The sequence below is a fragment of the Ostrea edulis genome, chromosome 6 (genome assembly GCF_947568905.1).
Source record: "Ostrea edulis chromosome 6, xbOstEdul1.1, whole genome shotgun sequence".
NCBI classification, from domain to species: domain Eukaryota; kingdom Metazoa; phylum Mollusca; class Bivalvia; order Ostreida; family Ostreidae; genus Ostrea; species Ostrea edulis.
The window spans coordinates 86,465,155-86,482,780 of NC_079169.1; the positions used below are offsets into that span (position 1 = coordinate 86,465,155).

Consider the following 17,626-nt stretch of genomic DNA (forward strand, 5'->3'; position numbering starts at 1 on the left):
TTCGGTATTATTCATCGCAAACCAGTTAATCGCGAAATAAAGTTTTCGCGAATAAAAATTTATTTACCGTTAATAAAGCATATTGTAGAGGCTTTATATTTGCAACTTTTGATTTAATATGAAATGTAATGGGGTCTGGAGGAATACTCGAATTTCCGCCTTAATTGGCTTTCCATAAACTTATTGGTTACATGAAATTCAGACAAAACAGTGGCGAAGGAAAGCTGGCAGTGAGAGAAAATCTACTTCAAGGTAAATGTCCCTCAGGAGGAAAAGCTGTTATACAGCAAGCTTACAAGAGGAAAAGCTGTTATACAGCAAGCTTACAAGAGGAAAAGCTGTTATACAGCAAGCTTACAAGAGGAAAAGCTGTTATACAGCAAGCTTACAAGAGGAAAAGCTAAAATGGAAAGGTGTACCTTTATATAAGACAAATTGACAGTATGCGATATTTATCATCAGGCTTTACTTCGTGTGATCCATTCACTGGAGGATAGATCTCCTGCATTGAAAGAAACAACTGTCAGTAGACGAGCAGATGATTAAATCAGGACTCAAATATGAAACTAAGTAGGGCATAAAATGATGGATATAATGCCGAGTCTGTGAAGTACGATGCATTTGTACAATGCTAATTGGTGATTAAACTTTTGTCATAAGTCAGATATGTGACCTATGTAATTTTCCTTGTCTTTCAATTTTTTAAGGTCTTTGGAAATTTGATACATTGATGTCAATTTATTGGATGTCTGTGGGATGTGTAGGTTTTCTTAATCTTCTTATCTATAGCTACAAACCATAAAATTCAAAGTTTAATTCATCGCAACCATGACTCCAGGTTTGCCTACAGTTGTATAACAAATTCCAATTGAGTTACAGCTGAATCTTAAAATGATTAAAAGAAATTGAGATTGTACGGTCCTCAACACAATGTCGATAAAGTAAAATAGAATAAAAATATATTTCATTACCTATGAATTATCATTTATGTACTACCCGTTTAATGTTGATATAAAACAAAGTAATGTAAAAATAAAAATGACACTGTAAAAAGGGGAGATCACCCAGAAATATATCATACATTGTTACTAATTTATGTTGCCCAATGATCTCCCCTGATATAAAACGAAATACTGCAAAATTTGAGAGAAAAAGGAGAAATAAAGTGTAAAAACATATATACTTACTTCCTTGACGTAATCCTCTGGATACCCTGGGGAACATAGTGCCGCAACCACACTCTTCCTACCTACACGGTTCTGGGCGATCCTCTTTAGCTAAGCCCATGTCATTCCAGCAGCCTTCACTTTTTCGTTTACAATTCTGAGCCAGGTCTGTCTGGGTCTTCCTACTTTTCTTTTGCCCTGCGGGTTCCATTCAAGGGCTTGTCTGGTGACGTTTGACGAGGACGTTCGAAAACTGTGGCCAATCCAGCTCCACTTCCGTTTTCTGATTTCCAGGTCTATTGGAACTTGCTTTGTTTTATTCCAGAGTTCTGACTTTGGAATGACATCTGACCATCTGATGTTAATGAGGCGTCGGAGGCATCTGTTGATGAATGTCTGGAGCTTGTGGGTGTTTGTTGTCGTTGTTCGCCAAGTTTCAGAGCCATAAAGAAGGAGAGATTTTACACTGGTGTTAAAAATTCTGACAACAATAAAGGCATGTCGAGCTTCGTTGATGCAACTCTTTATGTCCTCGTCTGTCCCGCCATCTTTGCTAACCACACTACCGAGATAGACAAACTTATCTGTTTCCTTGATGTCTTCCTGTCCAAGTCGTAGTGGGTTCTGTTGCCGGTTGTTTACTCTCATCACCTCTGTCTTTTTTGTGTTGATCTGGAGGCCTGTCTTTCCTGCTTCTTTTACAGCACGGCACAACTTTTCTTGGGCATCTTGCTGCTTGTGGGAGAGAAGACTGATGTCATCAGCAAAGTCCAGGTCCTCTAACTGTTTAGTGAAGGTCCACTGGATTCCTGTCTTCTGGCCTGATGTGGACAACCTCATTTCTCAGTCGATCACTATCAGGAAAATTGTCGGCGAGAGGAAGCAGCCTTGACGAACACCGGTTCCTACAGAGAAAAGTTCCGTCAGCTTCCCATCATGTACGACCTAGCATGTGGCATCTTCGTAAAGTTGTTGGGTGATGGAGACTTTGCATGGGAAGCTGTAGTGATGCAAGAGTTTCTAGATGGTATCCCTGTCAACACTGCCAAATGCTTTCTGGAAATCAAAAAACATATATACTATACAACCATAAAGTTGGCGTTCAAAAACAAAATGAATTAACATTAACAATCTGTAGACAAATAAGCTTAGCTGAAAGAAGAATTGTATTTTGTTTAATTTTCCGGAACTAAAATGTAAAACAAACATCATCGAATTTTTGTATAAATGTTTATCTTAAATATATCTTATTATGTACTTTTTATTCATAATAGGATAATTAAGGTATTAATGCCTGCATGTATATGTAAGACTTCTCCTTAGTATAAATATGAAGAATACATACATGTACATGTATGCCATCAATCCTTGATGAGCAAAAATTTTAAGTCATGCATCAGCGGTAATACACTGTATGATACTTTAAATGTATAAGGGTAGAATTCGGTCTTAGAAAGGTAAAGGACCACTCACTTGATGAAAAATAAAAAGCTGTACGTTAAATAAGAATAGGAAGGAAAATTACATGTAACTAAATACAGGTGCCTGTTTCGGGAGACGCATTGTAGACACGTGAGACGTATACCACATCGGGGGGGGGGGGGGGGGGTATAGAATATTTGTAACAGTGTTGTAGCGTTTAGAATTCAGAACTTTGCTTGTTTTAGCAAATAGTAATTTTGAAGTAAAATAATCTTATGGTAACGCCATACTCGTATTATTAGCTGATAAAAGTGTAGAGAGTATATCTATTTCCATTTATCAGAGTTAAATCTATTATTGAAATAAAATACATTGTATATAGGTCATGAACATTTTTGAGATGCAAGACATACATGAACAGAATCATATATTAACTTACGAAAATTGCAATTTTCCTTAAACAGCATTATCAACATTTCACAAAAACTTATGATAATGATAAAATAGTATTCATAAAAATTTCCTGAAACTGTTTCTTTATAAAAATATGCAAAGTTTCTGTGAAATATAAAAGAAATCTATCACATAATGGACTTGATAAGCAGCTCAATGCCTGTTAATCAGTCACATTCGTCGTGTCAAACAACCAAAGCCCGCATTGCGTTAAGTCTAAATTTATATTCAAGTCTTTCTTCTCCTACACAGTGCCTTCTCCACTGGTCTGGTTTTCACAAGAAAGAAATTGTTCATGTTTCTAATTTGGAATATATCTTTCTTTGACAGGGGATCAGTTCTAAATTATATCATTACAGATATTGCATGATAGCATGATTCTTTATTAATCACTTAATAAGGCTATCATTCAAATGGTTTATATCTTTATTTTGAAATGGATCTTTCAATGTTAAGGTAATTACGTAAAATATGTTCTTCCTGTTTTACCATGCACGACAATCAGCTAGGCCATATCTTCCCTTTTAAAGACTGTTGACCGGTCAACACGAATTATGAGATTGATCACTGCTCGTTAGCTTCGCGTTTTGATTAAGAAATAATTTATCTTTCATTTTGGTACAAAAGGGAGGGTCTGCAATTGCATTATGCTCACCGACACATTCTACAAAAAATATTCAGATTAGGATAATTTTCCCCTTATGCTGCATCTGCATGTAGTGATATTGTAATATTTTTTGAAATTTCTTTCGTTATAAACTGTTTTTGCTGTTATGCCCCATGAGCCCAAAATTGGGATAAACGTGTCTATGTTATTCAGGAACCAAGGGAACCTGCATCTGCACGTGTGTTTCCTGATAATGAAATGGTTATTCAACAATGAATAAGATCTGTAAACTCATTTTTCCCCATGGCAACGTGAGCGGTTCTGATTATTGCCATTTGCTATTTTTTTTTCTACATAGCACATACTAGGTCGAGATATGAGCTTATGGTAGAAAAAAGAAGACACACCAATTAATCAATACCTGTAAATGTAATAGACCTCTTCTGGGGTAAATGATTTCATCTTTCCGTGAATTCTTGGGAAGCTATAGTTCCTGAAAGAATAGCAGTCTAGAAGAGGGTTATACCACAGCCACTGACGTGAGATTGTTATCATCTCAACGTCTCGCTAGTTATACCACAACCACTGACGTGAGATTGTTATCATCTCAACGTCTATCTAGTTATACCACAACCACTGACGTGAGATTGTTATCATCTCAACGTCTCTCTAGTTATACCACAACCACTGACGTGAGATTGTTATCATCTCAACGTCTCTCTAGTTATACCACAACCACTGACGTGAGATTGTTATCATCTCAACGTCTCTCTAGTTATATACCACAACCACTGACGTGAGATTGTTATCATCTCAACGTCTTTCTAGATATACCACAAGCACTGACGTGAGATTGTTATCATCTCAACGTCTCTCTAGTCATACCACAACCACTGACGTGAGATTGTTATCATCTCAACGTCTCTCTAGTTATACCACAACCACTGACGTGAGATTGTTATCATCTCAACGTCTCTCTAGTTATACCACAACCACTGACATGAGATTGTTATCATCTCAACGTCTCTCTAGTTATACCACAACCACTGACGTGAGATTGTTATCTCAACGTCTCTCTAGAAATAATCTAAGCCATGCATACATTTCATGGGAATTCCTTTTTAGCTTTTAATTAGGGTTAGACTCCACACCTAAAGTAAATGCATGTACATGCATATATATAGAATGACAGTGTTACAAAAATGGTACTCTGTATTCCTGTGTTCCTTTGCTATGCTATCTTAATTAAAAAAAATTAATGAATCATACCTCACCTCACCATTTATTATTCAATTTTCTTCTTTTTCAATTACAGCAAATGGACGAGTTCCATAAACTATTAGGCGATAATAACGTGACTTTAGTGACGTCAGGTCTCATAACGGATGTGGAAGATGGATTAGATTTAGTCATAAGGAGACTAAAAGTGAGTGTTCGACTTAAAATCTCGATTTACTAACATGTTGTGCAATATTATCTTTACTCAATACCCTAAGTTAGTAGTGTAAATACATTTTTTTTTTCAAAGAAAATTGTTTGAATGGAAACTCTTTAAAAACATACAACTTCGATTTCAATCAAGTATAATCAAGGTATTATCATGTTTTACAAAAATTGTTATGTTTTAGAAAACGTAACTGAAAAATCGTGTTAGATATTTGAATATCTGTTTGTTTATTGGTAGCCATTGTTTGCTCAAAGCTTTCCTTTAACTTTACGCAGTCATTGTAAAATATTGAATTCTGAAATATTAGCTTCCCAAATATTCAGAAGTCGAGAACTTTACAAAAGGCTTCACTGGATTGAATAAATGCAGTATGTTCAAAATGTAAACCAGTTTCAGCTTTACATGTTTATAGTATGTTATGCCTTATGGTTAGAAATGTTAAAAACGCATATATAAAACGCAATTTGATTGGTCCATTTGACGTAATCAACATTTTTGATATCGTATAAAGTAGGATGTTGCAAGTAAGAGATTTTAGAATCCAAAGTTTGCTGTGGTTGATGCATGATATGAATACCTTATCTATCATTCCGGAAAAAACCCATATAAAATGTTTGAGAACCAATGTCATTCTTTCGATGATGAAATCATACTTCATATGAGATGCTTTTACGAGCTATTAGATAAAATGTTTGGGTAACGATTCACTTTAATTAAGCCGCGTCGTATGACGTCCTAGTAATTACGTCACAATATGTTTGACTCCTTTGTTTCCGTTTTCTAGCTGTGGTGATATTGCTCCGCATTATATCAAATCCATATTTTCTTTAGAATTATTCATTTATTTACATCAAATGCGTTTTACTGAATTAAATCATCAGGATTGAACGTAATTTCTGCTCCTTTTATACGGGTGGCAGTGTACGTTATATTATTTACGGTTTACATAATACATGTACGTAAATTGTCACAACTTATCGTACGAAAGAGGTATAGATTATGTTTATTGCTTTAATGTACCTAATTCAGTTACCTTCTTATGACAGCATTTTGAAGCTAGAATTATAATCGGAGCCTTCAGATCCACAAAAGCACCACATATTTTCTGTGAGGTAAGTCTTTTAAAGACGTGAACAAGTAAGGAACACCACATACACACAAATAACCACATTCAGATTATTTTAATGTACAGTTCTATGCCCCCGCCACAAAGCAGTCGAGGCATATAGTTTTACCCTTTACCGTCCTTCTGTCCTTCCGCAACACCCAGTTTTCCGGACTTTTTTTCTAAACGCCTCGAGATATTAAACTGATTTTTTGTTGATCAAGATATAAAGCTCACGGCGGGTGTGACCGGTCGACAGGAGATGCTTACTCCTCCTAGACACCTGATACCACCTCTGGTGTGTCCAGGGGTCCGTGTTTGCCCAACTATCTATTTTGTATTGCTTGTAGGAGTTATGAGATTGATCACTGTTCGTTATCTTCACCTTGCATGTAAATGTGTGTAACAAATAATCTGAATACCACATTCAATGCTACCGTATCTTTCAATGGATTTCCTACATTTGACTTTACTGCAGGCGGGGGGATTCGTGTCGTGCCGACACATCTAGTTTTTCAATTTTCTTTATATGTAATTGTAGGTTTTCCTTACCGAATATTTCTACTGTCATCGACTTTTCCAAATTCATTATTTTGTATGAAAGTAGGCGTACATATATGTGTGAATGAACAAAGTGAAAGGAGAAATAATTACATGTACTCTACAATGATCAATCTCATAACTCCTATAAGGAATATAAAATTAAGAATTAAACAAGCACGGATCCCTGGACACACTAGTGGCGGGTCAGGTGTCTAAGAGGAGTAAACATCCCCTGTCGACCGGTCACACCAGCCGTAAGCCTTATATCTCGATCAGTATCAAGATATAGGGCTCACAGTGGATGTGAGCGTTTAACAGAGGATGCTTACTCCTCCTAGACACCTGATTCCACCTCTGGTGTGTCCATGGGTCCGTGTTCGCCCTAGTTTTAATTTCGTAATCTTTATAGGAATTCTTATAGTGATCACAGCTCGTTATTCAACATTTTCATTAGTCCCCAATTCTAAATGCATCACAAGCATTACCTACATGTATCTGTACGAAGTAAGTGCATCAACTATCTAAACGGATTGTGTGCATTGATTCTTTTCGATTACTAGTATAATGTAGTCACTTTAAACATTTGTATTCACAAGAAATTTTCCGTATTGATGACAACAGATGAATACGTGTATATATAGGACAATACTCACACTAGTCTACACTCTAAGCTTACATACATTTATTGTATGATTGATTTACACTTGTGAAAATGAACGCATGTTTTAAGGTCTACAAACAGAAGCTGTTTGGTAAGAAGTATGTCTGGATACTGACTGACTCACTCTATGCTTCCTGGATAAGCAAACTCAAAGAGGGAGAAACGAGCTGCTCTGTGGAGAACATTAAAACGGCTGCACATGGTCATTTTACTTTGGGACAAAAACAACTGAGGACCGACCAAGTCGTCACCATATCTGGTCGAGTACGAGTCGCAGTAGTTATTTCTTACTTCTTCAATAATCGGGTCAACCTTACTGTTGTTTGAAATACTGAATGCAAAGACGAAAAAGCTTTACATTACAATCATCATCGAGTTTAACTGTAAACTCTTTTATAACTATGTTTGTCGAACGACTTCATATTTGTAGTTTCGCTGATTTCTTGCTATATTTCTATGTTCAGACAGCAAAGGAGTACAATACGTGGATAAAGAATATCTCCACCCAGTACGACTCCAACACAATGCGACTGTCTATGTACAGTCCGTGGGCGTATGATGCTGCCTGGGCTTTGGCTATTGGATTGAACAACAGCATGAAGTACATGGGAAGTAACTCCTTGGAAGACTTTTCTTACAACCGCTCAGATATTTACGATTCCATTCAGCGGGGGATGAACGAAGTACTTTTCCAAGGCGTATCGGTACTGTATAAAAGATACTACAATTTTGATGTTATTTTCTATAGGATATACCATTTCTAAGAAAAGTATGAAATACAAAATATACCCAATGCCCCAAAACATTTTATGAGTAACAGATATATTAAATGTCATCAGATACTTTCACATACCTTTGACAATGTTGACATTTTTCACTAATGAACTCTTCTTAATACACTTATGTACTCATTAAATATTAAAATACAATCAGTGTAATGCGCTTTCTTGTTGCAAATCGTCATGGGGTAAATTGTTTTCAAGTGTCAATGTGGGAAGCGTTTGTTTATTAGATGCTATCACGGGTAGTGCACTATTTTGTCTATCACAACATTGTAGGCTACACACATATATATATATATATATACACACACACACACACACATATATATATATATATATATATATATATATATATATATATATATACACACACACATACATGTACTGTAGACTACAATATATTCACCAGAGTCAATATTTCTATCACATACCGATAATCAAAAGATTCGATATGCGATCTGATGCATGTACTCGTTATAAGTTACACAATGGGGGACAGTCACCAAATGTCCTCAATCTGGGACGACATCTGAGGCAGATAAAGTCATTATTACATGTAGTATGCTAAAACACCACTCGGTGTTACGTGTATTAGCAGATAAGTAAGTGCCATGTTTGACGGCTGTATGTTTGACGTTTTTCTGTGACGTTTTTGGAGGCACTCGGTGGGATATCAAATACATATAATCAGTTTCTATCTTTTTCTGCATCAAACTCAATACGCAAGTTCCGAGTTACCCAAAAGTTATTTCCCTTTGTCGAACTCTTTCACATTTTATGACGTATGGTGGGTACACCATGTATACATTATATCGTAGACTGGCATTGTACAAACAATTACGTACGATTAATGTAATAAAAGCGCAACTTTTGTTTATATCAATCACTGGTATGCATATTCTGGTCATATCAAGCATAATTTGTTTGAATAAGATCATCAAATTGGCTATTGAATCATTATTCGTTTCCTCTTCTACATGAGTGACGATTTTATCAAAGAAAGATGGCAATTAACAATATTTGTTTGATCTATTTTGTTATCCAATACTCATAAACTCACTAAAGCTGTCTTTCCCCTGAGATACATGTAGGTGGGCTCAGAAACTCTGGATATCATCTTTTAAGAAATAATACAACGATAGTAATTAGCAAATGTACCCACTGTCATCATATTTTACGTCATAATTTACGGAAGAGTTCGACAAAGGGAAATAACTCTTGGGGAACTTGGAACTTCCGTATTCCATCCTTTCACGCCAATATCCGAGCAAACGAGATGCATTAATGAAAGGCGAAGATAACGAACGGTGAACAAAGTCATAATGATTAATAGAAGTAGTAGACATTGTTTTTATTTTATTTTATTTTTTTTATTGGCTCTTTTTGGACATATATTATCATATAAACAGGATGTTACATGCAACTTCAATATTTCAACAAACATGTTAAACACTGTGTGAAAATTAATAGCAATATTGTACAATTACTTTGAAGATAAAGAGAGACTAGTATATGAAATATGCATAACTAATTCATTTAAGGAAGATACATCTTACATTGAAATTATTTTGTCTTCTATCTTTTTCCATACTTTGTTATAATAATCAAGATTTCTTCTGCCACAATAAATTGATTTTTTAACAAACAGTTTTCTTCTCAAAAATTGCAAAAAAAATATATAAAAAAGGACCACTGTACCCTGTATCTGAATTAAACACAAACTGTATATAATATTTAGAAAGCAGTATACAATAATTCAGACTTTCACACTTTTCTTCATAAAATCCAAATATTATGTCTTGATAAGAGATATCATTTATATAAATAATGTTTAATCTATTCCACCAAGTTTGGAAATGCTTCCAATAAGTACCAACATATTCACAAAAGTAAAACCTGTGCTCTATTGTATCTAAATTTCCACATAATATACAAGAAGGTGATGTTTTAATTTTCATTGCATACAGCAATTTGTTGTGTGCTAAAAATCTGTGAATTAATTTATATTGAAAAGATTGTAATGATGTTTCCATTGATATTGTGAAAGGTAACTTGTAAATACTCTCTAACTCTTGCTGTGTTAATTTTGAATCAAAAATATTTTCCCATTTTGGTATACATGTTGGTAATTCTGCTATACTTTCCATCAAAATCCAGTAAAAATCTTTACAAGTCATGTTTGATATGGGACTCCTATTACCATTGAAACTCAGTATAAGCGTATTTCTATTTATAAAAGAATTATCATTTTGTCGAATATGCTTTCTCCAACTGTAGGGTATTGCATTTCTTAAACAATAGTATTCAAAAAAAGATATGTTTAAATTGTGTGTTTCACGTAATTTTTCATGGCTAAGGAAGTCTTTATCTCTATCTACAATATCTCCAATATATAAAATACCCCTTTCATACCACTTCTTCCAAAAAACCTCTTTATTGTCAATTTTAATATTGTCATTAAACCATAAACTTTCTTTAAAAACGACTGGTTCAACATTTACAATATGTCTGAATTCTCTCCATGTACTAAAAATATCACTGTAAAACTTTGGCAAAAAAGTATCAATGTCTAAATGATTCATGCATCCTCTAGAGATAATAAAGTCATTTAATTCAATATCTTGCAAGTAAAATTGAATTATGCTTCTTAATTTTGATTTTATATTAGTGAAAATTCTTTTTACCCAGCCTAATCTTAATGATTTGACCTGTATATCAAATTTAGGTACTTTCAAACCCCCTTTACTAATTTTTTGACTGCTTACTGTACTTTTTACTTTTGGCTTTTCATTATTCCAAATAAAGGCATTTATTTCTTTTTCTACTTCTTTAATTACTTCTGACGAGAAAGGGAGAACTTGCGCTTGATAAATGAGTTTAGGGATTGTCAGTGTTTTTGTTATTAGGATTTTACCAATAAGAGTTAGATTCCTCATTTTCCATAAATTTAATGTTAATTTCAATGCTTCTAGTTTTGTATTAAAATTCTTTCTTAACATTTCTTCTTCACCTTTTGAACTAAACCATATTCCTAATGTAAAAAATTGACCTTTTGACAAAGTTAAGAAGTGATATTGGTCTCCAGTTTTTAAGTACAGTCCTATCTTTATCTGTTTTAGGTACAAGAGTTATGATGCTTTTTCTTTGATCTATGGAAAGTTTGTGTTTTTGGATACTTTCATTCAGGCTGTCAATTATTAATTCTGAAATTTCTTTCCAAAAATACTTATAAAATTCCATTTGGAAACCATCAGTGCCAGGCGATTTATTGCATTTAAAAGTGTTTAGTATAGCTTCACATTCATGAACTGTAATAGGTCCTTCACAAGACAAGGAATCCTCTTTTTCAAGTTTTTGAATATTCATATTGTAAGTAAATTGATCAATATAATTCTTATAGTCACAATAATCTAAATCTGATGTGTATAACTTTTCAAAAAATGATTGTTCTTCTTTTAATATTTTCTCTCTTCCTTCCAAAACCCCTTTATTTGACGTTATTGTAGATATGTATTTATTTTTATAGCTTCTTTTTTCTAAGGAGAGAAAATATTTAGTACACTTTTCTCCTTCTTCACACCACTTTGCTTTTGATCGAAGAATAATACCTCTTGTTTTATTTTCATTTATCAATTCCAACTTTTCTTTAATTTCATTATATTTATTTACATTTTCTTCCGTAGGATCTTCCGACATTTTTCGTTTTTGATCATCAAGTTCCTTAGCTATGTTTTCTTCATCTTTTCTTAGTTTGCGAGCTTTAAGTTTTGAAAATTTTACTATAAACCCTCTGAGTTCACATTTTATGGTGTCCCATTTTAGTTGTTTATCATTCATAAAAAAATATTTCTCTTTTAGCTGTAAAATGTTTTGTTTTGTTTTCAACACAAACTCTTCATCTTCTAATAGGGATGAATTAATTTTTCAAAAACCGGGGCCTCTATCTTCGAAACTTTTACCCTTTATATTCAAAGTAATTATACTATGATCAGTTTTTATGGATGGTTTAATACTTGTTTTGCAAAGTGGTGCAAGAAAAGCAGGAATTAAGAAAAAATCTAATCTTGATAATATTATAGGATTTTTCCGGCTAAACGTAAATAGCATACCATTTGGATTTTGTTCTCGCCATATATCTACAAGGTTTAAATCTTTTATTGAAGATATAAGATTGTCTCTATATTTAGATTTTCCTTCAATACACCCCCCTTTCTTATCCAAATTTGGGTTCAATGTAATATTGAAGTCGCCACCTAGAATCAGATTCTGAGAACTCTCTTCTTTTAAGTGCTTTAAGATGTTGTTTAAAAATTCATTCTGTTCTGATGGGTTATCCTTAGTTGGTGCGTACACATTTGATAAAATAAATTCTGTTTTATCTAATTGTACAAAAACTTGTAGAAATCTACCAGCATTGACACATGTATGTTTTAATATCTTATACTCAACATTATGTGGAAATAAAATTGCTACACCTTTACTATTTGATTCTCCATGATTAAATATGATATCCGAGTTCCATTAGTTTATCCATTTTGATTCATCTTGTGCAGTTGAGTGTGTTTCTTGTAAATAAACAAAGTGGCCTTGAAAATTCTCTTTAAAAAATGTAAACAATGTTTTTCTTTTACTTGGTGAGTTTAAGAGGCTCGATATGCAGGATAAGTTAAAAGACATTACGATTTGCGTTGAAATGTTTAAAGCACACACAGTAATTCAGAGTAAATTCGTGATAAAATGGGTTGCATGCACATGTATTCGATAGATTGAACTTGCTTGGAGCCAAGTAAATAACAGTGGGGGGACCCCGAACAAAAGAAATCAAAAAGAAAAAACACATATGTACAGATGAATATACTGTACGTAATCAAATGTATAACTGACTAAACTGAACATACTTGACCAACATTATTTGGTCAAAATGTTGGAGCTCAGAAAAACATGACTACCTGGCTCTGATCACGTGATTGCTTATGGAATTGTTTTTAACTGTCGTAGAATTGATAAAGTAAAAAAAAACATGACTGTGCATATGAGCATTAATTGTGTGCCTGATAATTGTACCAACATTTGCGAACCATCGATGAACGTTAACCCTTGAAGTTTTGTATCAATGGAGAATAACATATTTAGGGCAATTAATCCCACGTGACATGTACCAGCAGTGAGCTATAAGGTGCATAACCTGAGACTGCTACGTACATGTAATAGGGATAGTTTACTATACAACTGGATTCTTTAAATTGAAAATCATGTATATGCAAGGTGAAGATAACGAACAGTGATCAATCTCATAACTCCTATAAGCAATACAAATAGATAGTTGGGAAAACATGGACCCCTGGATATATCAGAGGTGGGGTCGGGTGCCTAGGAGGAGTAATAGGGATAGTTTGCTATACAATTGGATTCTTTAAATTGAAAATCATGTACTAGAGCAAGACAATTTTATTTGAGTGACCTCTCAAACCACTGAGGTTAAAGGCTAAATGTGTTGATATTTTGTTTAATGTAATAAGGACACTTAATACCAAAAATATATGTTCACTTTGGCATAATCATATTCTGGTTAAGGTTGGTTGAAATAAGTTCAAATATAACATTTCTTTAAAAAAAAAAACTCCAAAGGATTTGTAAATTCTTTATCGTGTTCAAAAGTGAAATACATCATCCCTCCCTTTAGAACTCTATGTAAAATCTCCTTCCTATTTTGTTTTGGACTTAGTTGAGAAATCATTAGAATAAATTACTTTCAATATAGTAAAATGTATTCACTTTATATCTAAGAACATAAATTCAGTTTTCATTTTCATATTTTTCTGAAAGAAAGGTTTGTAGCAGGTACATGTACCTTTAATACAGTGTACTTATATACGAGTTTTCTTTATTTAGGGTGCAGTTTCGTTCAACAATGGTAGACGAGTTGGCCCAGCATTCATACAAATAAATTACGGTGTGAAAAATAGTAACAATTAGTTAGATAACATATAAAGTGCATGCTTGTCTGATTTCGTATATACAACTATGTATTTGTTTTGACAATATAAGATGTTGTAAATGTTGCAGGAAATGACAGACGCGATGTTGCTATGTATGAGCCTTTAAATGACTCAATCGACTGGTGGGAAAGTCCAAACTCTCTTTTTCATGGTATGAACACTTTTTTATTTCATTAATTTTGGGAAGAATTATGCTATTGTAAGAATATATGAAGAAATGAAGACAACGAACAATCTCATAAATTCTTTAAAGAAATATGAAATTGAAAATATGGCAAAAACGAAACACCAGATGTAGGATCAGGTGCCTAAAAGGAGTAACCATCCCCTGTTGACCGCCTACAACCGCCGTGATCCCTCTATCTTGTAATTCGTAGTCAAAATCAGTATGTAAAGAACAGTCTAACAATTAGCGTATACATTGTATGTAAAACACGTCAGACAGAATTCTATCTTATCGAGTTTACTTGGATACATCGAATCGACATATGGCTGAAAGTGAACATTGTTAAAATAGATATGTACATGTACTTAAATGATGAGTTGAAGGCCACAGCAAGGGATTTTTGTCTTCTTATGTAGACGCTTCTAAATAAGTTCTTCCTCAAAAGAATACAACATAGGTCGGTAATAAAGGAAAACAATTCGTGTCCATGGGAATGGAAACAGATTGTTTGAAGACCTGATCACCAAAGATGTCGCAGATATTATGAATGGCGAACTCCAACATCTTTTTATATTAGCTGCAGATTACTTGCACTTAGAATCAGAACAGTGTTCTTTGTATAATTGATCAAAAGACATTGATACTTTTATAAAAGATCCCGCATTTTCTACATGATTATTTCACCCATATGGAAAGCGGTGACTAGTCCCTTGATATAAGTGATCTTCTCGTTGCCTATGAAAAGGGGAACTTAGAGTTGGGCTTTTTAGGATGATGGTAAATATGTTCTATAATACTGACCCTTATTGAAAGAATGGAATGATCCGGGGAATTGAATTGTTATAGAGAAGGTGAATACCTTCATTATTGATTTGAAATTTATATCCCGAATTTGTTTTATTTAGTGACCTCTTAGTTTACCAACGTAAATCAGTCCACAAAGGTTTCATTACTTTGAGTAGATAACCTTTACAGATTTTCAGGTCAAAGTTCCTATTGATCAAAATATCACAGGTTTTGCAGTTTTTTGACAAAGCATTTTTCTTGATGACTATTAGCATAAACATGGACTTAAACTTACACTTGATATATAAGTAGTTTCTCAATTTTCTTTAGGTGGCGTTGTACCAAGAGACAGTTTTCAGTACATCAGAAGACGGTATAAACAATCGTACACGGTACTCTCCATAGTAGCCTTGCTGATTACAGTGGGTGTAACTGTAGCTCTAGGGTTCCTCTGGTTCAACGTCTACTACAGGAACAATAGGTACATTTCTAACGTCTGCTACAGGACAATAGGTACATTTCTAGAATCTGCTACAGAACAATAGGTACATTTCCAACGTCTGCTACAGGAACAATAGGTACATTTCTAACGTCTGATACAGAACAATAGGTACATTTCTAACGTCTGATACAGAACAATAGGTACATTTCTAACGTCTGATACAGGACAATAAGTACATTTATTACGACTACTTCAGAATAATAGGTACATTTCTAACGTCTGCTACAGAACAATAGGTACATTTCTAACGTCTGATACAGGAACAATAGGTACACATTTCTAACGTCTGATACAGGACAATAGGTACATTTCTAACGTCTGATACAGGAACAATAAGTACATTTCTAACGTCTTCTACAGGGCAATAGGTATATTTCTAACGTCGATTGTATTGTGTCTTTTCTCCAGCCTTACCAGATCTTTAAGATAGTAATATAGGTATATTCGTCCGTTTGTCAGTCAGTCTGTCCGTGCTTGGTGTTCTATCAATATATCAAAATGAAAAGGTGAAGATAACGAACAGTGAACAATTTCACATTTTAACAGTGGAGCTTCATCTAAAGAGTCACTATCACAAAACAATGACCTCATTACTTCTTACACTGATAGGTCAAAGTTAACAACTCACACAAGGTCAACATGGTCTCTAGATGATATTTGTGATGTTCTGATTTAGGAGAGAGATTTCATGAAATGTTTCCCAATTTGAAAAGCACAAATCAAATAAATATTACGTTAAGCAGAAGCATGCATTCGCCTAGCCTATTTTCTTGCTGAACGTGATCAGGAATGCAGATTTCACTGGATAAGCCATAGTCGAGATAACGAATTCCACACAATGTCAAATAAGATTCATCGTGAACACTGCACATCTACTATATTTAGAGATAATACCCTTCTTCATCGAGAGTAAATGACAAATCAATGGATATTTCAGGATTAAACATATGCTTCGAATACAACAGACCGTCCTGATATACACAGTACCATTGGGTGACTAAAGCAAATTCATAAAATGAGATCTTTTGGTATGCATAATATCAATTCACAATAATTATGACAAGGGAAGTGATCTTTAAAGTTATGAATTATCTGTTATCATATAACGATTGAATATGCTTTTAATGTGTACTTTTCACGCTTCATATCTTAATAACATAAAGAGTCCCGATATTAGATTATAGATATTTTCTAAGATCTAATCCCAAAATATCAAAGGTATCGAGGAAAAATTAATCAGTGAGCCTAATATCTCATGAATACTCCATATGGGCTTCAGGGACCTCCATGGTTCATTGTACATTTTGTTCATAATTTACCTTTCATGCTGTATAAAATTATTTTTCAGGAACATAAAGATGTCAAGTCCTCGAATGAACAACACAATTATAGGCGGCGGGTTACTGATCTACATAGCTGTCATCTTCATGTCTGTGGATTATTCAGAATCGTTGCCGTACCTGAATCAACATATCTGCATGGTAATCTTATGTAAATGAAGATTTTTTTGTGTAATGCGAATTACATATGGAATGTAATCAAAGTACTTTAACATCGTTATCGTAAAATGGTGAGTAGAGTTCTGCAATTAAAGCGCAATTTTTGGAACAATCCCCTGCATCCTTTCTTGGCTGTATCACTCGACATAAAAATACATAAACTTTGTCTAAATATAACAAATGATGTTATCTGTATCCAATAGTTACGCTTAAGGATTGAGAATGGGTGAGAAAAGTTTATTAAACTTAACTGATTTTGTATCAGAAATGTGTTCGATCATTGAAAATAACCTTAACTCTTGACATCCGGTAGATAAGCAGATGCTTACATAATTAGACACAGGTTAGTAATTAGTCTTTCAATTAAAATCCTCTGACATATACATGTAGTATACTAGTAAACGACAGTATTCATAAAACTTAGATAACACACACACACAGAAATTATCTAACTGAAAAATGGCAGCAAACTATGCATTCGTGGAAAA

General features: G+C 33.9%; 1 protein-coding gene across 1 annotated transcript in view; it reads left to right on the forward strand.

The window, feature by feature from the left end:
- Positions 1-17,626, forward strand: part of LOC125646667 (gamma-aminobutyric acid type B receptor subunit 2-like) — an 89,697-nt gene that overhangs the window by 60,494 nt on the left and 11,577 nt on the right. The window contains exons 4-11 of the mRNA XM_048873155.2: positions 4,964-5,074; positions 6,142-6,207; positions 7,474-7,668; positions 7,869-8,108; positions 14,079-14,139; positions 14,253-14,336; positions 15,468-15,618; positions 16,988-17,120. Of these exons, the coding sequence (XP_048729112.2) occupies positions 4,964-5,074; positions 6,142-6,207; positions 7,474-7,668; positions 7,869-8,108; positions 14,079-14,139; positions 14,253-14,336; positions 15,468-15,618; positions 16,988-17,120 (1,041 nt within the window). The remainder of the gene's footprint in view (positions 1-4,963; positions 5,075-6,141; positions 6,208-7,473; positions 7,669-7,868; positions 8,109-14,078; positions 14,140-14,252; positions 14,337-15,467; positions 15,619-16,987; positions 17,121-17,626) is intronic.